The sequence below is a fragment of the Bombyx mori genome, chromosome 9 (genome assembly GCF_030269925.1).
Source record: "Bombyx mori chromosome 9, ASM3026992v2".
Taxonomy (NCBI): Eukaryota; Metazoa; Arthropoda; class Insecta; order Lepidoptera; family Bombycidae; genus Bombyx; species Bombyx mori.
In genome coordinates, this window is record NC_085115.1 from 465,967 (window position 1) to 493,161 (window position 27,195).

Below are 27,195 nucleotides of genomic sequence, written 5' to 3' on the forward strand. Positions count from 1 at the left end.
CATTGCTGACGTCTATGAGCAACGGTAAGCACTTACCATTAGGTGGGCGGTACGATCATCTGTCCGCAAAGGTAATAAATAGAATAACACAAACACACCAATGTAAATTTATTTGATTACTATATAATATTAATTCAAATACTACAAAATTTTACATAACGAAAATCGTCTTAAATGTATTATTAAATTAATACCTTATTTAATTACTAACAATAAGCGTAAAAACTTAATAAATTAAATAATTAAGCAAATACAGTAAACATGAACAACTTCATTAGGCCCGTAGACCACAGTAAGCTGCGTCCTTCAGTTCGACAATCATGAAACAAAAACACTAACCAATACAATAATATGTAATTAAAATAGTCTTCATTATTACAACCTAAATATTATAATACATTACCGTTTTATCGTAGAACTAGAAATTAATAAGATAACAAGTATTTTTACAAAAGAAAAACCTAAATTGCACGAAAACATTGGTAACAAAATAAACTGTCATTCAAATGAAAAAGTAGACATTTTGAACCCGCATGAATGTCTTAAATCAATATATTGTTCCATACGGATCTGAACAGCAAGATCGCGATATTACAATACAACTGAGACTTCTATGTATAACTCAAAGCGAACTCCGGTAGACCCCTTAACGTCAAATGAGCCGTAAGCTTAAATCTTAAGCAAAACTTGGCTATGAAATGAGCTCCCCTCCAGGGTGTTTTCCGAGCGCTATGACATGTCCTTCTTCAAAAGAGGCTTGTGGAGAGTATTAAGCGGTAGGCAGCTGCTTGGCTCTGCCACAGGCATTGCTGAAGTCCATAGGCGACGGTAACCACTCACCATCAGGTGGGCCGTATCAGGTGGGTCTGCCTACAAGGGCAATAACAAAGAGTGCTATATCAAGTGTGACTATCCTGTGTGACTTTAGTAGCGCTATCGAGAGTAAAATGATTGCTATAGCAATGTGATAGCAAAATGGTTGTGGAACGGTGGTAAACTGTGACTGTAATCCCAGCGGTGCTAAACGAGCGTCGCCACTGAAGCATGAAGTCCATAACCCCGTACAATTCAAATTTAAACCATTTGTTTTGAAGTTGCTGGGAACTTTAATTGACGGCTCAAAATCAAACACAGCTGTGTTATGCTATGCACATTGCCCACTGGGTTTCCTGCCGGATCTTCTCAATGCAAAGCGACTCCAATCCGGTTGAAGATTCAGCGAAGCATTCTTGCTGGGATCGGTGTTAGCAATTATCTCAGGTTGAACCCGTGAGCTTACCTACCAGTCGCGTAATTAGAATATCCCGTTAGGCTACCAACAATTAGGCAGGAAAAAAAGGTCATGCACATTGACAACCAGACGTGCCTACTTCTGTTCGTAATTACTTTTAATTACTTTTTTTTCGTATTTACTTTTATTCTCCCTGGGTATTTTTGATACAGTGGTAGCATTCAGAGTAGGAATGGGAAAGGATACGCGATGCCGAGTCTCTGTTTGATATATAGCCAGGACAGGAAAAACGACACGGCAGTCGCATCAAAACGATAAAGGTAAATAGCTAACTATGCTACTGTATCATTTTTTCACACCCAAAAACATATTGAATAGAAAATAGTAGAAATTAATTTTATTTGCGAACCTTATTCATACATATCTTCCAAAACTGTGTAATAGAATCAGACTTGAAAAGAAACAGAACAAAAGAGTGTATTATGTGTTCGTTTTTTAGATAAAATAAATACAACAAATTTGCGAAATTATCCCGAAAATGAAGTCTACAGAATTAGCAGTTTAATAATCTCTACGGCTATTTCTAAGAAGTCATTTGTGACTGCAGCCTCCTCGGTTACTAGTACTCTTTCACGGTCTTTCTTTTGTAGCGGCACAATGCTCACCCCTTATTTTTGCTTACGCACCAAATTTCTAAGTCCCCCGCTCCTATCTTAAATAATGATGATAGGACATAATGGAAGTCCGCGATTGCACTCTTATTCCGACCTTTCCTTGACGAAGACTTTATGAGTTTCGAAAATAATCAGCACATTTAATTTTCCAAATAGTTTGGATTCTTTAACTACAAAACAAATGATCACTGATTCTCAAGTCGGGTGTGAACTATCAAATGAACCAATTCAAAATTTAACTTTATGAGCGGATGAGAAATGTAGTTTATAAATAATGACCACATAAACTCTGCGTTGAAACTAATAATTTTGACTAGATTAGCATCAGTGTTCTATAGTGGTTCACATTACGTAGCCCCCATTGTCGTGAGGCCCTCCAAGCTGCGTTGATTCTACTGGAGGTGCTTTCACAGCCGGTCCCCACTCTGGAGTTGGAGTAAACAACTGCTTACCTCTCTGGAAAATGGAAAGAATTTTCTTTATCTGGTGGTAGGACGCCTCGTGAGCCCGCACGGGTAGGTACCACCATCCTACCTATTTCTGCCGTGAAGCAATAATGCGCTTCGGTTTGAAGGGTGGGACAGCCGTCGTACTCTAAAACTTGAGACCTTAGAATTCATATCTCAAGGTGGGTGGTATTTACGTTGTAGATGTTTATGGGCTCCGGTAACCACTTCACACCAGGTGAGCCGTGAGCTCGGCCACCCATCTAGCCAATAAAAATAAAATAATCAGCATCTTATGAGCGGAATTTTTTTAAAGATATTTACTGCTGATTCATGCTGAACATTCGGAATTCAGAATCATTGTACATAATATTTATATACAGTGTCGAACCAGAGGTTGAGATTACAAAAACCGTATGACATTGCTGAATGATTAGCTTGTTTACAATAAATAAGACGCAATTTAATGAAATGTACAATGTTCATAAAACACTTTCATTTATTATGTTGATATTATAGCCTCTACTAGATAAAGCTTCTATCAAAATGTACCAAGATAAGATTGACATGATTTGGCAAGCTATTAGGCAACAGCTACCGAGTTAATCACCAATATCAGCAAAACAAGTTAGTTCCTTTGAAATATACAATACCTTATGTTTCGATATTTTTGGCCAGGAAACTAAAATCCGATAAGAGACATCGGAGGAGGGGCCATTATATAGTTTTCATCAAAAATGTACCGAAGTGCCGTATCTTATTGTAGACCTATAGTAGAGTCCTCAGTCTATCTGGTACAACCCACTATATTATTTTAAGTTCGCTATACCTCGGACCAAATAGCGGAGGATCTGGGGATACCTATCAGCGACGCACTCCACCGGGCTGCAGGGCGGGATCGATGGAGACAGTTGGTTGACGAAATCGGACGGAGTCACGATCCTCAGTAGTGAGGAACCGATCGAAGAGAGAGATACCTCGGATGGCAACGCATACAGCAATTTGAAGTTTAACATTGCTCATTCTTTTTGAATTAGTTAAGTACAAAGCTCACACGCCATTTTCGGGTAATAATGATTTTGGTTTATGGATATGAGGTAGAGGGGCCCGATTAGACCGCTAGAAAACTCCGATCAGAATATAAGATAGGAGTAAATTAATAATATAAAATTTGTAATGAGTATATCGAGTGAGAATTAACTAATCGATTTTATCTTTAACAATATTGCTCCTTCAACATTCAAATTGTAATTTGAGACATTCTTGCCAAAGAGTAATTGTTCTACCGTTTGCTTAATTTTATTCAAATTTGTTACCACTTTACGAAACACTATAAGCTCTGTATTTCGTGAAAAAACCAGTTGAATTTCACACTTTAAAGAAAAAAGTGGGAATTTCAACTTACTAGCTATTAACTAACTAGCATTATATTCTATATTATTTGTACCGGTAAAACAAACAGAATAAGACGACTGCACTTAGAGCCTGAATATGAAAAGTCTTTAAAAAAAGATGCTAACTCTGACCAAACATCGAAATCAGATCCTGAGGTGCGGTAGTCAGAATCTCTAACTACAAAACCAGCATTACATTCAAATAAAAAAGCCAGTAACGATCACATAATTATACATAATATATTGTACCTATATTCTGTGAAGGTAACACATTTTTTATAAAATATGCCACTTTGGAATTAATATTTATGTAGTATTAGGATATAACACTACTTACGTATCCATGGTAGATAGCCCAGGCAACTCCTACAGGGAATAATACCAGTGTGGACAGCCCAACCGCCCAGCCCAGCAAATCAGCGAATAACGGGAAAACATAGTCTTCGTAAGCTGGAGCTGTCCAGTCCGAAAATATGAAAGCTAGAATACCCTGAAAAACGTAGAAATACTTAGTGGATTGATTTCAAACTGATAAAAGTTATTAAACATTAGGTAGCAAATTTCTTTCAGTCCAAATTACCTCTAATTCTAATTATCTCCAATCCAAATAGTGATTGCCAAAAAACTTATCTTTGCTCGCGAAAAGAGGATTGGAACCTCCAAATGCACATTTTTCGTACGCTAAGATCATTCAACCATGGGATATTTGTTGGGATTATTCTTTAACAACATTTATAATAAATGTTTTTTTTTAACTGAAAGGGAACTTATTCATAACCCGTTCATTCGCACAAAAGTACAACCATCTTGCTTATAAATAATGCTCGGTCTTCTGTATTGAAGAGAGAGTAAGAGTAGCATAATAGTGTAGTAATAAATACTCACAATACTACCAAATGGTACGATGACAGTCCAAACGGCCCTCCAGTAGAATCGAAGAAACTTATTTAGGGTCATGCCCATCGTGGCTAAATCTTTAATTGCGCGATTGATGCCATAACTCCAAGATACTGCCACACACTGAACAAAAAATACCCAAGTTTTTATTAAGCGGTCACTTTTTGCATCTTTGTCCATTCAATTTAAATCGTCAATATGAGTTCAATATCATAACGAACTTAACTCTAAGCAAACAAACAAACAAACAGATAGACTATGCTAATTATGTACAAAAACCGTGTTATGGAATCGTTCCAACATTTCGCCTAATTTATTTTACTCTGTATTCATTATTTTTCTATCCCAACACGCTGAAAGCGTGGGCTTACAATTTTATTTATAAGACTAAGCGATGGCTTCGTTATTTGTATTCAGAAAGTTTGTAGCAAAAAGCGAAGTAAATTTTGAACTTTACCTCGGCCATACCGATGAGAAGGATAGCCCAAGAGGCCGTGTTCCAATCGAGGAGAGTCAACAAGTAGACGCCTCCGCTGAAGCACATCGGGATCCCCAATATGAAGCACATCATACACGTAAATGCTGTTACCTGTTGATTTTGACTCATTGTAGGACGAATATTAAAAATATAGTATGTTAAATATCGCTCATCAATCTCGTCCAGCTGTGAGTGTCATTTATGAAGTTATTACAATCCATGAGCCTACGTAAACTAATGATGCAATTCAAGACGGAATAGTTGCTGCTAAGTGTAGTTAGAAACGGAAGCCCACAATTCTTCCTATTACTTTAGCTATGTTATGTATACGACAGAATAGATAGAATGAAACTTGATAAACTAGCTAAAAAACTAGCTAAAGATAAACAAGTACTACAAGCTAAAGAAGAAGGCGCCAAAGGTGGAGACGATACTTCAATCATCTTCAGGTAGAAGCTTGTCCCTATCCCTGTCATTGCCGAAGTGAGCACAAAAGTTACATGGAGTAAGCTATCAACTCATCTGTTGAACTATAGCCATAACAAAGCTGTTTTATTTCAAAGACTTACCCTCCAGTAGTTCTTCCTAAGATGCGGCCACTGGTCTACTATAGCAGTGTTGATCGCTTCAATACCAGCGAACTGACTGCCAAGACCCAAAATGAACAGCATGAAGAAGAACAATATGGACCACAGCTGAGGTACTGGCATCTGCAGTATAGCTTCTGGATATGCCACGAATGCCAGGCCAGGACCCTGTTCTGCTACGTCTATCGATAAAATGCCATAGTAAATTCTTTTTTTAATTTCTTGTCTATTAATTGCTTCCGTTTAATGAGCGCAGTTGGGTAAACGAGCTTGCAGGCCAGTTCGTAATAAATGGTTCCTGTCATACTTACATACATGTTATATTATTTAGTTTGGATTATCAAGTTATTAAAGAGGTTAACTGTACGTCTAAACTGTCCAGTGACTTCTATCTTAATATGTCCGGCTGCTTATAAGAAGTGTAGTGATAAACACATGATCATAAGCTATAAAGAGATGTTCACATTTTTAGTGTTGCATTATATAAAAACAGGATTATACTGAGCTTTATCGAGTTTTCTCGAGCTGTGGACAATTAACCATATTAAACATCACCAACCCCTGCGCGACCGATATAAGTTAGTAAAGGAGATATTTAGTTTGGTTTCTGTATAAGATATGTGACAAATAATATTAAAGACAAAAAATATTAATATATTCTCAATTTGACCACAGATTTTATACAATAACCAAAGTTTGACAATAAACAAAGAGTATATAGTAAGTTTTGTATCAAATACATGGTAATGTGTGTACATAATGTTTTTTTTTAATTGGTTTAATGTATTTTTATCCATAATTTTAAAAAAATATTAAAATTCTGTCCTCCTTCTCTATATTCTCTATAAGTGTGGCAAATTTCATACTCCTCCATCCGCGCAATTTTCGTAAAAAGTGTGTACAAAGTTTTTTCTTTACATTTTAATATTATAATTATAGATGTTACTGCCCATGCCTACAAACATAGTTCCGCGTGCACATAGCAGACATGTGTAAACATATCCTCGATGCCTATATTTGACGTGAAATACGTTAATAATTCGGACATTTCAAGAGCTCTGTCAATACAAATTTATCAAGAGATAAACGTAATAATAAAGTTTTCGCTGATGGCGTTGTTATCAAGTCGAGTAATTATTTGATAGGTGAATATAACGATGTCTGGTGAGCCGATTCGGAAGGCCGGTGGACTTTTGGTTCTGTTTATGGCACGTGTTTTATATTAATGTCGACGTTTTATCTGTGTCTGGTCAAAGATTTACGGAATGCCAATAAAATATTTTCAATTGCGTGGAGTGACGTTTACGGGCATTTTCAGACCTCATCGAGGCAGTGACGCCAATGAACCCAATCTCCTCAAAACAGCTCTGACAATAAACTATGTCACTCCAGTTGCGCTTTAATGAAAGAACACACTTTGTTTAGTATTATATTATTTTTTTAGAGTATGAAACTATATGGTCAGAAACATTGCGCGGATAATTTCGTCCTGTGTACCCATATATCTCAATCGTGTTATACGGACATTATCTGCACTAGATAAATGAAATTTGTCATCCATGAACCACGTTAGGGAAGTGTATCGAAACCATGTCAATATTATCTTTAATCAAAAGTTAGTAAGCAATAATATAAAGTGTCAGTTACCAAACAAGATTAAAATATATTGAGTGCAACTCAAATTGTGAAGAAAGAAGAAACTTTTGAAAGAAACGTAAGCGGTTTCTACATTAGTTACTTTTTATTAAAGTTAATAATTAGAAGCAGGTGCGCTTCGACGCCCTTACAAACCCTGTGTTTGCCTAAATTTCAACATATGTGTGGGAAATTCCGAAAAATGTTGATGCTGAAGTAAAGTAAAATAAAGTTTTTGCGCTATAGGATATTTTTAGTTAGAACCATTCATTTATTTAGCTTTTTATGCCTACCTAGTGCTAGTAACCTCAAGGAGTTACTCTAGATTCACCAATCGTGCAGGTGAGCTCACGGGGCTCAGCTTAGGACACTTTACTAGCATCTACCCCGACAAGAGCAGTGCTTCGCTGAATCTACCACCGGATTATTTACCAGTGCGACAACGCAGTTTTCATGCGGTTCCCTAACAATCGGGTATCTATTTGAAAATCACATAAAGGAATGATCAAATGTAATATTCAGTATTTAATCAAAGAGTTACCTCGTGAATGGAACTCTAATATTTATGAAGCGGTGTAGCGCAGTAAAGAACTCACTTTTCAATAATCAAGAACTGATCAAGTCAAAAGAATTGTTATTTCCATCGGAACATTCATTATATGTTTAACAAGAACGGTGTCGACATTAGTAGGTGAAGGTTGTTCTCTTACGGATCTGCTTCGCGTTCTAACATTACTTATCATTAAGGGATCAACAAATATGAACCTGAGAAAACGATAAGTACTTATGCTTCGCTTGTACTTGAATACAGTTGTCCGTGACATTAACGTTGTTATCGAGCTACCGAGATTTCTAGTACATGTTGTAAAATCATCGTAATGGCGGACGATCGATTATATAAGTCGTCGTGGCCTAAAAGGAAGTCGTCGTGGCCTAAGGAATAAGACGTCCGATGCATTCGTATGTAGCGATGCACCGGTGTTCGAATCTCAGGCGGGTACCAATTTTTCTAATGAAATACGTACTTAACAAATGTTCACGATTGACTTCCACGGTGAAGGAATAACATCGTGCGATAAAAATCAAACCCGCAAAATTATAATTTGCGTAATTACTGATGGTAGGACCTCTTGTGAGCCCGCACGAGTAGGTACCATCGCCCCGCCTATTTCTGCCGTGAAGCAGTAATGCGTTTTGGTTTGAAGGGTGGGGTAGCCGTTGTGCTATACTGAGACCTTACAACTATATCTCAAGGTGTGTGGCGCATTTACGTTGTAGATGTCTATGGGCTCCAGTAACCACTTAACGCCAGGTGGGCTGTGAGCTCGTCCACACATCTAGGCAATAAAAAAAATAAAAAAATATTTCTTCCGGAGTAGCGTTTTAATTACACACGCGTTACACATTTCTGAGTTGAGTTTCTGCTGCTGCATTCAACTGTGAGTGTCATGGGAATGTGGTGATTTCGTATGAATCGAACACTTGATTCGGGAAAATCACAATCCTATAGAGGTAAGGAATTTATTTGCCATTCGTCGGTTTATTTTTCCGCGTAGAAATATATCTCGTTTACTTGTAGCCGGATGGTATTTGGTCCGTTAGTGATAAGAAACGTGTTACCGTGTTTTTTGTATTCAAAAATCATGGATCAATTGCTTTCTGTCATTGTAGATACATTTAGGAGGTAAGGATTACTGTTCATCCGGAGGCCTTCTCACTTCCACCAGGATGGGTTGTGGTGGTAGTGGGGAGGGGTCTACCACAGGATGGAAATCACAACTTTTTAAAAAGATCTAGAGATAAATTCATTTATTGAAAATTGGTGCAATACTTAGCACGTATTCATGATCAACTTTCACGGTGAAACTATAACAATAAGAATAACAACTCAATCCCAAAATAATTAATCACGTAATAACCGGTGGTTCATTAATGTGTCTATATGTGGCCATTCTGACAATTTCACGCATGGAACAGTAATACGTTCCAATCTGAAGGGTGAGACAGCCGTAATATTATTAATTAGAGACTTTGATTTCACGTCTCAGGATAAGTGGCACTGATTCTGTTATGTCGTGGGTATCCACTCAACACGTGTTGGGACGTGAGATTTATTGACCTTAAGTGGTAAAAATTATAACAATTACATACATAAATCTTTATCAAATTTTTTATCATATTTAAACTATTCATAAGTTATGCTACTTGGAATCGCTAAACAAAATCTAATAATTCAAGTATTTTTGCACATTAAGCTATTCAAGCACTGTGCATGGTGAGATGAAATGGCAATTTAAGGTTATTTTGTGAGTTATTATATTAAATAATAAATATATTTATATATATCTACGTGTGAAATAATAACATGCACTATGATTTTTTATGATTTTTACCAAGAGAGTATCAAAAGACACGATAGTATAAGGCAATGTAACAGTCGTTTGGGCTTTTAAAATACTTTAAATTAAGTACTTACAAATTGAAATAAATTTGAATAAATTTGAATAAATTACAAATTGAAATAAATGATTGTGTAAAAGTCCTCGGCAGTCGATCTACGTTTTATCGTCTCCGGTCTTCCTCATTTTAGAGTTTTTTGCCGCCTGACAAACCGCATTGTGTTTGAAAAGTTCGATTAATCATCACTTATCTACCATGTTTCATTAATATATTTATTGCTAATACCGCTAAATGCAAAAAAAAATCCTTACCATCAACACTGACTCCCATGAGCTGAGCTTGAAATCCAAGAACGGAGAAGATGGCAAAACCAGCATAAATGGAAGTCAAGAAGTTGGCAAATGCGACGAAGACGGCATCGAAGTGGCAGTTGTTATAGAAGTTGTTGTAAGAAGCCAGAGTGACAAGGGAGCCGCAGGCCACACCAAAAGAGTAGAATATCTGTTGGAGCATAAAGTAATTAGACCATATAAGTGTTTGGGCTTGGCGTACATTAGACACTAACGAAAAGAGAAAAGAGATATTTTTTTCTATTTTAAGCTATTGCATAGCTTTTATCGCGGGACTTGAACGCGGCGATCGAATCATGAAATTTCGTAACGAAAAAAACCTTACACCCCTCACTCCGCCTACCATGTAGCTCGCGTTCAACATATTCACACGTTGCGCTTGTGTAGTGTTTGTGAATAAGCGCGTGGCGTGACGTCACACTGCATGCGCATCATGAAAAGTCTATAAGTCATCTCTGGCGGTCTAACTTATGAGTGTGAAGGGGACAGTTAAGGTTTTGCTTTTATTAATGTTTAATATAGCTTGGTCTTCTATTATTATTGTTTTAATATTAAATTATCATTGTCTAATTAAAATTGCATAAGTTGATAAAAAACGCTACGCAATAGCTCTACCGCGACAGTTCCCGAGTGCCACATGTTTTTTTTTTTTATCTAAGCAAAACAATGATAATACCTTTCAAACTGGAACACGTGATTACTTCGTAATAGAAATATGAGGTGGGGCAGCGAACAAAATATAGGCTTTTAACATCTTGCAATACTTAGAGATAAATTAGTAAAAAAAGGTATGTTGGTTGTGATAATTTAAAACATTTGAGGGAGTCATATTGCATATCTCTGCATCTTTCCGTTCGGTAATGCTAGAAACTATTATCAAGTAATATTTGAAGGTATAATTTTTAAGACTTACTTGTGATGCGGCGTCACCCCAGACCTTGGCTTCCAGCAAGGTTGACCAAGTCGGCGTCAAGTAAAATAGAACTCCGTCCACAGCTCCTTCTAAAGTCACTCCCCGAATGAGCAGAGCCGTCAACATCACGTAGGGGAACAGTGCGGTAAAGTACACAACTTTTCCTGCTGACTGGACACCCTACGAAATACACGTTTCTTTTTTTATTGCTTAGGTGGGTGGACGAGCTCACAGCCCACCTGGTGTTAAGTGGTTACAGGAGCCCATAGATATCCACAAGGTAAATACGCCACCCACCTTGAGATATAAATTCTAAGGTCTCAGTATAAGGTCTCAATATAGTTACAACGGCTGCCCCACCCTTCAAACCGAAACGCATTACTGCTTCACGGCAGAAATAGGTAGGGTGGTGGTACCCACCCGCGCGGACTCACAAGAGGTCCTACCACCAGTAATCACGCGTGCTTATTTGTGTCAAAGGCAACTTGAGTATCAGACTGTGGCTAAGTTATGCAATCTCAACAAAGTAATGTCCTTATACTAATTAAATTTTAAACATAAACATGACATTTGGAAATTCACTGAAAGAACGCTGACGAAGAAAATAGGCTAGAGAATAACAGATACTTTAGTTTTCATTAGTATTCATGATAAGTAGTTACATTTTTGATAACTACTAATAATTATCTCATCAAATCCTTTTTTTTTTTTAAAATCATTTGTTTTTTATTGTAAAATAATAGACAAAATCTTGAATTTCACACATAGCAACAAAATACTTTCAATTCGATTATTTCATAAAAACACAATTCATTTGAATATTTTTAATATGAATGTATAATTACTTACTTTTTGTCGTAATGCATGAAAAGTGTAATGTTCCATAGATATACATAAAAATACAGACAACACAAATTAACTTTAAAATTTTAAATTGCATTCAAATATCCTATCCTTTAAAATATAATTGCATTGCTTCACTTCCAAATTCGGCAGGACGCGTTGTTCTAACTTTCACAAAATTCCCAACCGATACTTAAAACCGTCTACTAAGCTGTGCCTGTTTCATTGGATTATGCCGGACCAAGCCTCCTGTATTACTACAACGAACAAATACCCGTTGGTCTTGTAGTAGAAGTTCTTTGCAAACACAAAGTAATGATCAAATTTAGTATCAGTCACAGGATCGATGCACACAATCACTCAACAGCACCAGATAACTCCTATTTCGAGATGAATTCTTCAAAATGTATTTAAACGTCTTAATCAAACATTTATTCAATTAAATATGACTCACTTTTATGACGCACAAAAATGCGATGACCCAAGAGAGAAATAAGCACCCCACGAGGTGCCACTGTATAGTGCCCCAGTTAGTCCAGGACGCATCGCCGCGACCCAATACACGCTCGCTACAAAAATAATTAAATGATAGTTAAATAAGTAGCAAATAAATAAAGAGAGAGAAAGAGAGATTTAAACCGCTAAATAAAATTTTAATCAAATACAACATGTGCAATTTAAAAAAACGCTCCAGTTGAACTTACGCCTCTAGCCTCTAGGGATCGCCCACATACAAGGGCCGTGCCGAAAGCTCATGCTAGTCCTTGGTATTATCGATACAAATACTAAATATCCTTTGATATAACAAGGTTAGTGCTTCATGTTACAATAAATACGTAGGCTTCAAAAATGAATTTAATTTGTCTATTATACGTAATGAGCTAGTTGATTGAGAGTCCTGGTGACCTTGACTGTAACTTTTTTTTATTTTTTTTATTGCTTAGATGGATGGACGAGCTCACAGCCCACCTGATGTTAAGTGGTTACTGGAGCCCATAGACATCTAGAACGTAAATGCGCCAACCACCTCGAGATATAAGTTCTAAGGTCTCTCAGTATAGTTACAACGGCTACCCCGCCCTTCGAACCGAAACGCATTACTGCGTTATTTGGAACTGCATTAACTGGAATTTTTAGTCATTTAGTCTACTGTAGGCCCTGATTACTGTCCTTAACGCTTAGATAAACGACTGCCAATTTCACCCCGTATAAAAAAACCCAGTCATTTGTTTTTCTTGACTATGAAACCACAAACAAAAATACCATGAAACAATAATAACATCTTAAAAATCATTGTTATTTTAAATCAAATTAACAACGAAAAACTTTGCTAATCAGTTGATCGTTATGCTAAAACTTATCAAATCAATATGTAAACCTGTATTTATTACTTCTTCAGCAATAACAATATTCGTGCTATCACAGATATAGAGTCACTCGCCGTAACGCTGATAGAGCTTAGTTTCCTACCCTGATTTTTCTTTGGCTCATATGTGGCTATATGATTTGATTTCGATAGATTAATAACATTTTTTATATTAAGCATATTTCTGATATAACAGTGTTAACTACGGGTGCCTTGCTCTGTGGTGTCTGTAGCCTCAAAAATACCTGGATCATTCGTTTCATTAAGAAAGCACAACGGAGGCCAAATGTTTCTAGCTACTGCCAACAAAAACCATGAAAACCTCATAATCTTTGTCGAAACTTTCTAAGTGATGATGTATTTATTAATTACATTCATTCGTAACGGCGAAACATAATCGTTCGAAATATCCGACTATAATTATTTGCACAACTTCAGGGTCAATCCTAGAAACTATACAACTAAGTATAAATTAAGTGACGTTAATTAATACCTGCTCCGTGACAAACGCGCCTTTAAATTAACTATCACAATACGAAAAGAAGCATTTCATAAAAACAAAATATGATGATAATCAATTCCCAAAAACCCTGAATTGATTACGTAATTTTAATCGTAACTTTCGTTTTTAATTTTTTGAAAGCAATTGATATTATGTTTTATCTAAGCTCGTCACATTCTTCAATGATAAGCGTATGATATACTTGGAGGAGAAACGTAGGTGATACGTGTAAGCTTACGGATTAACAGGAGACTAACGGACTTGGCAACGTCTGAAGTACGTTCGCAGTTTTATGTTTAATGACAATCGTAAACTATTAAAGAAGAAAATATTATTCTCCAGTTTTCGCGAGACGCCGACATATATTATTTAAAATCATTTTTACTGTTTAATCTCGCTTTTATTGTTTCTATAATATTTTATTACTCCGACATTTCGAAGAAATTACAGTTTTGGTGATCGCGGACGACGATGCTATTCGTTGCCTTTTAAGTGTTTTTTTTATGATTGAAGGATCACTGGTTGCCCTGAGGCCTTTCCAGTTTCACTAGCATAGGTGGGCGAGCAAGGGCTCAACCAAGAGGGGTGGAATTAGCTAGCAGACGCCGGACGCCTCCGACAGAGACCTAGCAACTCGAGGGCAGCTGCTTCGCGGATGAATCTACCGGATCGGTATTGCGACCCGCTCAAAAGATCCGGCGAGAAACTCAGCGGGCTGATGCATGGGTTAGGTTACAACACGAACCCCTTGCCGAGTTCGACGAATACGGTTACCGAGGTCCCTAAGCCTGCTCCAAGTGTTAGAGCTGAAGGCGTCTAATTCAAGAGCTATTGGATCTGACGGATCCGTAAAGACGTGTCTAGGGCGTCAACTGGTGACTGGCTCCTGCGTGATCAGGATTCGGGGAGGAGTCAGCAGCAGTAACGATAAGGCGATTATCATAACGCATAGCCTTATCGAAGTACCGTTCCGACGCTGACTTCATGTATTTCCGAATTGATTCGAGGCCCAGGTCGTCGTGTAGATCAACGTTCCTCACGAACCACGGTGCTCCGACGGCTAACCTGCAAAAGCAGGATTGTAGGGATTGGAGGGTGTCTATGTGTGTGCGGGCCGCGTGAGCGAACACCACACTCACGTAAGTCATTTTTTTTTTGTTTTTCCTACCTAACCTGGTGGCCTAGAGAAGCTATTCCAGCGTAACCGTAACTAGTAGGTGAGCTCACGGGGCTCAAACCTGACGACGATGCTAACACGAACCCTAGCAAGAGCCGTGCTTCGCAGAATCTAGCACCGGATCGGAAACGCGACCCACTGAGAAGATCCGGCGAGAAACTCAGTGGGCTGTGTCTGAGAGTTAATTTACTCGTAGAGCCCTTCGTCGCAATCGACGAGAGCGGTGACCGGTGCTTGAAGTACCTAGAAGCACCGTTAGTGGATCGGGAGGATCCGAGATGACGTGTTTTGGGCGACGTCGACTGCTTTCCATTCTTTCCGCAGGATCGGGAATACGTAAGTCATGACGGGCCCTATGCAAGTTTTGTAAAATGTCACCTTGTTCCGAAGGGACATTTTACTCCGCTTACAGATCATGGGGTAGAGTAGAGGACAAACGCGGCGTGGTCGTGGACTGATTTTATATGCAGGCAGAATGTCATCGATGCATCCTGGGTAACTCCCAGGTAATTGACCCTTCCTGGCCCAGGGTATGGGTTGACCGAAGAGGGTAATCAGCGGTATGAGATTCCTGCTCCTAATCCGGGAGGTAATCCGTGTGGAGTTTCCCCTTTGAAATAGTACCGCAGTTCTTTTCGCTGGATTGATATTTATGCGCCATTTTCGGAACTACTGTCCTAGCTGCCTCTGGAGTTTCCTCGCGATTAGGGACTTGAAAATAGCTTAAGGATATTATCTGTAGAAATAGTGTTGGTAAGTGTTGACAAGTAAGACATAATTGCATTCATGAATCACTTCCATAAATTAAGAATAACATAAAATTAAAATTGATTTTCCGTTCATTACGAGATAGCATAGCATAAAAAGAAATCAAAAGCATAGCATAAATAGAAATCAAAAGCATAGCATAAATAGAAATATGAACTGTCATTATTTTTAATATTGAATTAAGGTGTTGCAAACGATCGCCACTGACAGAAATAATTCACGATATTAATACGATTATAAATCAGATTACAGTTCCGATAAGAATTTTTGATAACGAAGCGTCGACCTCAAGACGAAATCCTGAACGTTCACGCCTCCTCACATCAATTCACTTTACTATCTATGCAATATTTATAGAGCAATAAACATATCATTGAAATTAATTAAATAATAAATATTGGTGAAAATGTAGTATCGGCATCCATATTTTTTGTGTTAGTCCGAAGTTGCCAAAGTACACTACGTTACGTTGCCTAAGTAAAAATAAACCGAGCAATATTGCTAAATTGCTAAATATACAATATTAAACTTAACAAATCACTAATTTCATAAGTGGTAAATTCCATGTCAATTATCTAGTTATCGAAATCAGGCTACCTTTATCGAATATGCCACTTCATTATTATGTCGAATCGATTTTAAAGCAATGACTTTCCTGTCCGTACTATCAGGCAAATTACCATTTGTTTTACCATTGTTTATATACATATTTATAATCTTGGATTAACTACATACCTACATGACAGTGGGGAATTTACAAAAAAATTTTGAAATTAAAAAAAAAAAGATAGCTATTTGTAAGATATGAATTATTGTATTGGGCATGCTTTGACCAAACATGTAGATACTTGTTTGATTTCTGCTGCAAAATAGTATTACTGGTGAGAGTAAAATACCCACAAACATTACTAATTTGAAGGCAATTTTGACATAAAATTGGGAAAATCTATCATCATCTCATGCGTGTGGAGTCGGAGCCCAGAGGAGTCATTCGGTTTTATAATAAGAAAGGATAAAAAGAGATGAAACTCACTTATAATATTCCTCTGAAGCCAATACTCTTGTGATATTAGAATACCAAGGCACTTGATCGTTTCCATCTAAACAATATTTGTCATCAAGAGGCTCAAACCCAGACCTCTCACAAATTTCACCGATGCTCATGCACTGTCTCATAAAAAATGTCAGGTCCGTGTAGTTCTCTGTGTTGTTCTCACGACATACCCTATCGTATTCTCCGCTGTAACAAACTAAAACAAAAGAAAATACATTAATGATTTTTATTTACATTCCTCCTAGTACACTCAATTTTCGGAAACTTCATAATCCACCGTTCGTTTGAAGTTACCGTCCTCATTAGCATTTGAAATTTCAGGAGCACGCCAAGCGCTGAGAACCGACAATGAATCTTTTGAAATTTTAGATGAAAACGAAAAATGTCAACGTACTGAGGTAGTTCCGAGGAGAACATGCCGCTACGTTGATGTGGCTTCCAAACAGTCAAACGCAACCGATTACTTTTAACAAGCTTTAAGTATCGTGTTAATGCTAAGCTACGGTTTTTTTTTTTTGTACAGGACAAAACCACCGGATCCCCGCTCGTCCGCGGGTTGGGTGTATATGGGATTTGAACCTCAAAAACTCCTGCCGCTCACAGCCAGCGCCCGACTCCGAACAGTCGGGGCCATTGAGACGGCGGAAGCTACGGCCTGTGGGGTTTCCTAACCCACCCTGACTTACACACATTTAACTTTCACACGAGTACATCTCAACTATTGTTGGACAATATCTTAAAAGCGCCTCTTAATACCCTCACTATCATTGACCTAATTTGAAATCACTGTGATCGAAAAGTGTTTTTTATTTAATTTGAAAAAATAATTCACTAGCATAGCCTTAAATTTATACACTAGCCCTTCTGTGAACGTATTTACATCTGAATCTTTCCTATTTTTCGTATTTCAAACATCATTTGAGCTGTATTTATCATTTATTCAATAACAAAATTTAAAACTGTCCAATGTGTGTTTAAGTGACAAATTTTTGTAGATGTACATAAATGAATTATGAATCATCGAGCTGTGTATGCCTCTGTTACACACTCCGCTACTAATCCATACGCACAACATTCATTAACATGATCGATACGCAGATACGTGAGTCGAAACACGTCATAGCTTTCGATGATTTAGGAATTCTGATACCTAAATTGTTTTTGCTGCCATTAATATTACAGAAGGTTTTTCTTACCGCACACTGGCATACAACTTACTTGGTGGGTTCGGCAAAATTAGTTACGCCACGACTTTCTTACCTAGCGATAATTATCTTTAGTGAATAAAAGTACAATATTTTTAATAAAAATGGGTTAAAAGATAGTAATACATAATTATTGTACCGTGATTTTTCTCCTCCAATACTTCCACAGCATTTAACATCAACAATGCAAGAACACCCAAACAATTTTTTTCTCTACATAGTCGTTGGTAACCTAAGGGGATATTCTAGCTACGCGCGAATGGGTAGGTGAAATCACGGAATCAACCTGAGAGAATTTGCTAACACTAGCCTCAACAAGTCCAGTGCTTCGCCGAATCTACCACCGGATAGGAAGATTCGGCGAGAAACTCAGTGGGCTGTGTTTATGGGTTAGGAAGCCAAACAACAAAAATATTAATTTGTTAGTTCATTAATTTCATTACATTATTAACAAGAAAGTGACCTGTATAAATTGCCTAAATATCTAAGTCACTTACAATAATTATTTTAAAATAAATATAACTAACCTAATTTTGTATTTGTATATAAGAACGTTTCTCAACACTACCTTCATATTTATACATATTTATTATTTTAAGTTTCAATTTATAAATGTACTAGCCGTACTCGCCCGCTTCTCTGCGCATTTAAAATTAACTTTATTATTTATTGTCATTATTATTAGGGAGTCCAACACTCATATAAATATTATCCTATCCATTAAGTACAATATCTATTTTCTACATAGATACCAAGTTTCAAGTCAATCGGATGCATGATTCAGTAGTTATAACGGAACATCCGCAAAAACCACTGTAGATTTATATATTAGCATATATTATACCTATATAAGTCTACACTTAAATGCTAAGTGACTCTCAAACTTTGTAAAACTTGACCAGTCCAGTACTGTATTCAAGAATTTACAGCCTATTAACTGTAACAAGATTCTACGCAGTTCTCAAACATTTCTACTCTTGTTCGTTGTTGTTTTGGCAACTATCTTTGGACGATACAATAACTTAAGGACTTATCTGATAGCTTTAATTCCATAACTCGGGAAATCTTTGTTTTCAATATCGACCTCTTCTCTAAAGTTGAAGGTATTAAGCAATTATCGGAAACTAATTGACGTTAAAACATAAGCTTTTTTTTATTGCCTTTGTAGGCAGACGAGCATACGGCCCACCTGATGGTTAGTGGTTACCGTCGCCCATGGACTTCAACAATGCCAGGGGCAGATCTAAGCCGCTGCCTACCGTTTTAAGAAATGAAATCTCAACTCTCCCTAACAGTAACTTGTTTCAAAAATAAATCGACAGGATCTGGTCAGAGTCCTATATGATCAAACACATGATGAAACATATTATGATGGAATTATCTTCCTCTACCAGGTTTGTGACCGTTAGATTTGTATCCTAAGCCCTGTCTGCTGCTGTGCAGAATCATTCTGAAACCATATCTCCCGTGATCTTTTGTAAAAACTGAAGTAGATCTTATTTTACTAATAGAATATTCAATTGGAAAACTTACAATCAGTATTGTAGTCATTATCACAAGATCCCCAGCCCAAGTTTCCTCCAATAGAAACAATCGTGTAGAACAACGTCCAGGCCACAATGATCATATAGTAAATTGAAATGATGCTGATTACGACCAAAGTGCAGTAGCCGAGCCCACTGAAGAATGGAGAGATCGCACTGAATGCCTTTAGAGGACCCAGTCCCGTGTACTGCCCTATGTACAGCTCCAAGTAGAAGATTGGCAGACCGATGAAAATCAACATCAAGAAAAATGGAAGAAGGAAAGCACCTGTAACAAACAGACTATTTGTAGCTATCTCTGTAATAGAGGAACCTCATGGAATCTTATAAATTTTAATGTTAAGTCAATATCGCGCCCCGGTCGAGTTATTGTACAGTCGTGTGATCAAAGGTCTCATCGTAAATCCTCAAGGTGGACAGTGATATTCAATTATACTGTACAATAGCCACAGCTATTTCTTACACAGTGTTGACTTTTAGTGGTAGTCGTAGTCTAACAGTAAATCAAAACTTTGGGTGTATTTCAAGAAAAACATTCTTCTACACACATGCTGAAAATAGATTATTTTTTTATTTAATGGACAAGTCTTACAACAAAGTAACATAGAAAAAGGTAAACCTTTAAATAGATATATAGCTGAATTTATTAATTTAGCACATTGTGCTCCGAGACATTGCACAATTGGGATAGTTTGCAGTGCATGTATAATATGTTACATTTTCAATCATATAAATCAACGATACTTGCAATTATACCGAGATATATAAATGTGAAAGCTTCCAATGTAACTGAGCTTATTAAAAATCATAAAACGGGATGTGACCACTGTAACCCTATGACCACTAACAGTACACTGTATTACAGTAAGCTAGTTCTTTCGACGTTCAACAAGTATGTACTTTCATTTATGTTGAATAAAAAAATTTTGATTTGATTTGATTTGATTTGATTTGCTAAGACTGAGAATGTTAATCAACCTACCTCCGCCGTTTTTATATGACAAGTATGGGAATCTCCAAACGTTTCCGAGGCCAACGGCGTAGCCCAGGCAAGCGAGAATGAACTCCAGAGGTCGGCCCCACTTCGCCCTGTCCGGCGTCACATCTTGGGTTGTTTTTTGTGTTGCCCTGCCATTTGCGTCTCCCTAAACCAAATCAAAGCTTTCATTTTAGATTTTTGAAGTGAAACTTCTATAGGCGCGTTGGGATTAAAATTGAACTCTTTTTTTATTATTGCTTATATGGATGCACAAGCTCACAGCCCACCTGGTGTTAAGTTGTTACTGAAGCCCATAGGAATCTACAACGTAAATGCGCCACCCACCTTGAGATATAAGTTCTAAGGTCTCAAGTATAGTAACAACGGCTGCCCCACCTTTCAAACCGAAACGCATTACTGCTTCACGGCAGAAATAGGCAGGGTGGTGGTACCTACCCGGGCGGACTCACAAGAGTCCTACCATCAGTAATTACGCAAATTATAATTTTGTGGGTTTGATTTTTATCACACGATGTTATTCCTTCACCGTGGAAGTCAATCATGAACATTTGTTGAGTACGTATTTCATTAGAAAAATGGGTACCCGCCTGGGATTCGAACACCGGTGCATCGCTCAACACGAATGCACCGGACGTCTTATTTTTTTCACTTCCTTCACGCGCATCAAATTACACGCGCACCATTTTTTTATTGTTTACATAAACAATAAATTTTTTAAAAAAACAAGAAATGGTACGCGTGTACCATGTGGGTCGGTGAGATCACGGCCCCCCTAGTGTTGAGTCGTTACCGAAACCCATGGACATCAACAACTTCAATGCCGCGTCCCATCTTGAGACATGAATCCTAAGTATCAGTTTTATAGCATAAAGGCTGCCATTGTTGTTTTAATCTCTCTACAGGTGCCTATAAAATAACACAATGCGGCTGCTCGCGATTACCGTATCGCAATATAAAAATCAACTTAATTCACGTTGTAAATGTGAACAATATCGGAATGCCATTATTAAAGTATAATTAGAATTTTGATTACATCACTATGAGTAATCAATGATATTTGCCTACAATACATTGCTTTGCAATATAACCTGGGACATTTTTATATACTTTTTTTGTTTATTGCCTAGTTGGGTGGACGAGATCACAGCCCATCTGGTGTAAAGTGGTTACTGGTGCCCATAAACTTTTACAACGTAAATGCGCCACCCAGCTTGAGATATACGTTCTAAGGTATCAGTATAGTTACAACGGATACCCCACCCTTCAAACCGAAACGCATTACTACTTCACGCATTACTACTCACTGGTGGTAGGACCTCTTAGGAGTCCGCACGGGTAGGTACCACCACCCCGCCTATTTCCGCCGTGAAGCAGTAATGCGTTTCGGTTCGAAGGGTGGGGTAGCCGTTGTAACTATACTGAGACCTTACAACTTATGTCTCGAGGTGGGTGGCGCATTTACGTTGTAGATGTCTATGGGCTCCAGTAACCACTTAACACAAGGTGGGCTGTGAGCTCGTCCATCCATTAAAGCAATAAAAAAAAAAAAAAAAAAAAAAAAAATAGGTGGGGTGGTGGTACCTACTCGCGCGGACTCACAAGAGGTCCTACCACCAGTAATTATAACTAGTCAGGTCATAAGTATTGTCACACAGTAAAAACTTTTCTTTTAGAATGCTGGCCACAAAAAAGTTTATTGAATTCGAATTTCGAATTGTTCATGAGAATAAAAATGTATACTTTTAGAATTTTACTCATTTTTAAATATGGAGTGGACGCCTAAACAAGACCGTGTTGCAGTTATTGCGTTGCATCGTTGCGGTTACGCGCCAATTCAAATTTTTAACATACTGAAAATTTTGAATATAACCAAAAGATTCGTTTATCGTACCATCAAACGATACAATGAAGACTCTAGTGTAGATGACAGGTCAAGAAGTGGTCGCCCTCGGTCTGTTAGGACTCCAGCAGTGATAAAAGCCGTGAAGGCGCGAATTCAAAGAAATCCCAAACGTAAGCAGAAACTGTTGGCCCTTCAGATGGGGTTAAGCAGAACCACGGTGAAAAGGGTGTTAAATGAAGACTTAGGGCTTCGGGCATATCGAAGAAAAACAGGACATCGTTTGAATGCTCGTCTAATGGACCTGAGACTGAAGAGATGCCGCGCTTTGTTGAAGCGGTACGCGGGAAAAAAATATCGGGAAATTCTTTTTTCGGATGAAAAAATTTTTACCGTAGAAGAGAGCTACAACAAACAAAATGATAAGGTGTACGCACACAGTAGTGAAGAAGCGAGCAACCGTATTCCGCGTGTCCAACGAGGTCATTTTCCATCCTCGCTCATGGTATGGTTGGGAGTTTCTTATTGGGGCTTAACAGAGGTACATTTTTGTGAGAAAGGTGTAAAAACGAATGCAGTTGTGTATCAAAATACAGTCCTGACGAACCTTGTGGAACCTGTTTCTCATACCATGTTCAATAACAGGCACTGGGTATTCCAACAAGATTCGGCGCCAGCTCATAGAGCGAAGAGCACACAAGACTGGCTGGCGGCGCGTGAAATCGACTTCATCCGGCACGGAGGCTGGCCCTCCTCCAGTCCAGATTTGAATCCGTTAGATTACAAGATATGGCAACACTTGGAGGAAAAGGCGTGCTCAAAGCCTCATCCCAATTTGGAGTCACTCAAGACATCCTTAATTAAGGCAGCCGCCGACATTGACATGGACCTCGTTCGTGCTGCGATAGACGACTGGCCGCGCAGATTGAAGGCCTGTATTCAAAATCACGGAGGTCATTTTGAATAAACTTTAGTGTCATAAGAATCTATGTTTTGTTAAGTTCATTTTGGTATATGAATGGTTACATAATGAATAAACTTGTTTCAATTATTTTACATTAAAGATGTGACAGAATTTATGACCTGACTAGGTATATACTATATAATTTATATACTAGAGATAAGACTTGTTGCCAGCCCACACCAATCCTGCATTTTATTACAGGGAAAAATCACGGATTTTGAATTGATGGCTGTGACGGCCGTTCCCTTTGCCGTCAAATACAAATGAAATTTTAATTTATCGCTCAAGGTGGATATTTAGATGACGGTGAAGACTCCAACAGCCGTTGAACGTAGGCCGTGAGCTGATTTGCTCATCGAATAATATAAACCAATCAAAAAATTCATTATCATTATGACATCATATTATATATTATTATATGATTATGATCTATATGTCGCCTTCCGCTGCCGTCTCCTGACCAAAAAAAACTAATAAATTTAAACTGTAATATGCGATACCATTTTTCGAACAACATATCTCTTCTCTAGCTTCTTAACTCTTTTGTCCGTAGATCTTGTAGGCTGTACGACAATGCTGACATCTTTTGTATATCACTTCTAGCATATTTGTAAGATGATTTAGTCCGATAAGTATTAAGTTTTATAGTGTAAGTTGATGTAGATAATAATATGTGCGTATTGTGTTGCTTTTGTTTTTTTTTTTGTATAAACTTAAATTTCTAAATTTCTTTTTTTTTTGTCCTCTGTTCACTCTTTACTTATATGTGATTTTGATGGTGAAAACATGTTTGGATATTGTTTTAGTCTTTTTTTAAATATTATAATATGTTTATTTTGTACCGTTGGTTTCCCATATCTATATATATAAAAATGAATTGCTGTTCGTTAGTCTCGCTAAAACTCGAGAACGGCTGGACCGATTTGGCTAATTTTGGTCTTGAATTATTTGTGGAAGTCTAGGGAAGGTTTAAAAGGTAGATAAATATAAAAATGCTCGGAATTAAATAAAAATAACAATTTTGATTTTTCTTTGATGTGTTCCCCGTCGGACGGATTCCTTTTGTTTGTTTTAAGTTTATTTTATACAAAAGTTTAGGTCTATTATTTATCGACTGAGGCACTACGAAGTCTGCCGGGTCAGCTAGTAAATTTATAAATAAATAAATAAATAATGACTAAAAAGATTTAAATGTAATATGGCAGACTTCTAAGAATGTTTTTGGTAGAATGAATACAGAAGTTTATAGCTCTCTGGCGCGGTTTGACACAGCTCAAGAACGAGGTTGGTTCTCGTATCGCTCTGTGACTCAGTCTTGTTTTAAAGAATGACTTCAACATATTTCTTAAGGCATTCACGTTGGCTTTCTGCGATGGTTACAATTACAGTTAGTTACATACTTTTAAACATTACATATGTAAATTGAATTTCGATGTTGTACAATTACATTTTAATATACGAACCATCCCACTGTGAAATTATGTGAAAATTAGAAATTAATTAACTAAATCCCTGCACATTATTATACATATATATTTGATATTAAAGTATGAATTCAATGGAAAAAAACACATTCATTCAATTAACACAGAATATGTTATGCTCGTAATATCATAGACAAAGTGTAAAACACATTTTTATCTAACATAGTACCTGATTTGATTTACAAAATGTATTAATTGCCACACAATCTAAAGATATTGTGACGAAATGTGATAACAACTGGTCCTTAAAACACCCAAATCAATTGAGTAAATTACATGTAGCGTTTAGTATTAACAAGTGCTATTGTGGAACTAAAAGACTTATGCACTAGACATAAAGTTAGATAGAAAATATGTAATATTATTGCAAAAGATCAATCCGTATAGAGAAAGGCCGATCTACCATATCTAACACTGGGTAGCAATGGGGCTAAAGGAAGGCAGGCAGACTTAGGCATTTTGGTATGATCCGATGATGCCCAAGAGCATATTTGCCAAAAAAAGATACAAACTGTATCGGAAATTTTCGGAATAGCATATTCATCAAATACAAACCAAATCCTATATAAAATCTCAAATTTTTGAAGACTTTAAAAGTCGGTGCGAATACGATGCTCCGGTGTTCGAATCCCGCAGGCGAGTACCAATTTTTCTAATGAAATACGTACTCAACAAATGTTCACGATTGACTTCCACGGTGAAGGAATAACATCGTGTAATAAAAATCAAACCCGCAAAATTATAATTTGCGTAATCACTGGTGGTAGGACCTCTTGTGAGTCCGCACGGGTAAGTACCACCACCCCGCCTACTTCTGCCGTGAAGCAGTAATGCGTTTCGGTTTGAAGGGTGGGGCAGCCGTTGTAACTATACTGAGACCTTAGAACTTATATCTCAAGGTGGGTGGCGCATTTACATTGTAGATGTCTACGGGCTCCAGTAACCACTTAACACCAGGTGGGCTGTGAGCTCGTCCACGCACCTAAGCAATAAAAAAATATATAAAAAAATGATAAATTATTTTCACAAACATATAACGTTGATCCGAAACTACTAAAGAATCTTAAGTCCAGAACATTAATTGCGTTTCTAACTTGATTGCATAAGCCCTTTAAAATGCGACAACTTTAAAATGGTTTTAAATTTTGACCTCAGTAAAATCAAGAAAAATTAAACGATAAAAAGATGTTTGTTGGGAATGATGTCAGTACGATCACGATTGAGATGTATTAGCTTCCGCCCGTCTGTACTTAAAGCTTCAATCGAGTGATGTCTGTACTCAAAGCTTCAATCGAGTGATGGTGCTCTATAAGCTGGTATTTCCCACTACCCTACTTGTAGATATGTATGTATTATTTTACGATCGACCAAACAATTCGAAATATTGAATGATTTAAATGGATTAAACTTTATTAGGTACTGCGTCTAGATAAATGTGGTATAAATCTTTTTTTTCATTTTATCATTTCTTACAAAGCCGTAGAGAGTCGATAATATTTTAATATTGTTATTTTAGTAACACACGCAATATCACCTTTGACAATTCACTTGGTTTGGTTGTATTATTATTGGACTTTATATTAATATTGATAAGCAAACCAGCCCTAAATTCGACTGTGAGTTTAATCACAATAATTACAATAATTCAGTGAATAATTTTAAATAGTACATTTTAGATCTCATTAATTTATTAGTACAAACAGCATCCGCCAAATATGAGCACTGAATACTTTACGATAATAATATAATACAAAAGAATAGTAGAGTGGTAGCTAAATATTTTTGACCCCCAGGAAGCTTGGACTTGGGAGGACAACACTTAACAGGTCTTCTACCGTAGTAAATTATTAATAATACGAAGAATATCTTCCCAATTATTTGCATGAACTTAACGAAAATCGCATTTATATTTAATGAAATGAAAAATATTTTGAACGTCCACAACGAAGTTAATACGTTTACTTCGTAACTTATAATTTAAAAAAATGATATAATTTTACATTTTTACACCTGCAGCTAATGAAATAACCATTTTGTTAACAACAAATTAGCTTACCCAGGAATATCAGCTCTGTGAAAAAAGCAAAAATCTAAAATTTCAATATTTATACAAATTAAAATATCCTCAATAGCAAACAAATATTACGAAATCACCCATAGAATACATCCATTCTAAAAGCAGCCGTGAATTATTTAACAAAGGCACAGAAAAGTTTCCTTAATTTAAAAAGAACACCTACCTTATTCATAGTGTAATCTCCACTAGCCATTGCAATAATAAAACCAACGAATTACGGCGACTCAATAAACTGTTAGGAAACATGTGAACGATACACATATGTTCGGAAAACGCGGCAAACACCACACGCTCAATATACGTATGCGATGCAACACGCGACTACCGAAGAATGTACGAAAATTATACCTGTTATCAACAGGTTCA

General features: G+C 37.1%; 1 protein-coding gene and 1 long non-coding RNA gene across 2 annotated transcripts; one reads left to right on the forward strand and one right to left on the reverse strand.

Annotated features, from left to right (window-relative positions):
* Positions 1-103: 103 nt before the first annotated feature.
* On the reverse strand, positions 104-27,195 carry LOC101746371 (sodium- and chloride-dependent glycine transporter 1). The gene is made up of 12 exons (XM_004922829.5): positions 26,993-27,195; positions 20,447-20,609; positions 19,454-19,732; positions 16,695-16,911; positions 12,303-12,417; positions 11,006-11,185; positions 10,054-10,243; positions 5,690-5,889; positions 5,100-5,231; positions 4,631-4,765; positions 4,083-4,235; positions 104-2,361 (listed from the first exon to the last, which is right to left on the reverse strand). The coding sequence occupies exons 1-12, from the start codon at positions 27,020-27,022 to the stop codon at positions 2,248-2,250; spliced, it is 1,908 nt and encodes a 635-aa protein (XP_004922886.1). The 5' UTR covers positions 27,023-27,195; the 3' UTR covers positions 104-2,247.
* Positions 14,701-17,682, forward strand: LOC134199324 (uncharacterized). Its single transcript, XR_009973768.1, has 2 exons — positions 14,701-14,855; positions 17,239-17,682. It is a non-coding gene; the product is annotated as an uncharacterized LOC134199324 (long non-coding RNA).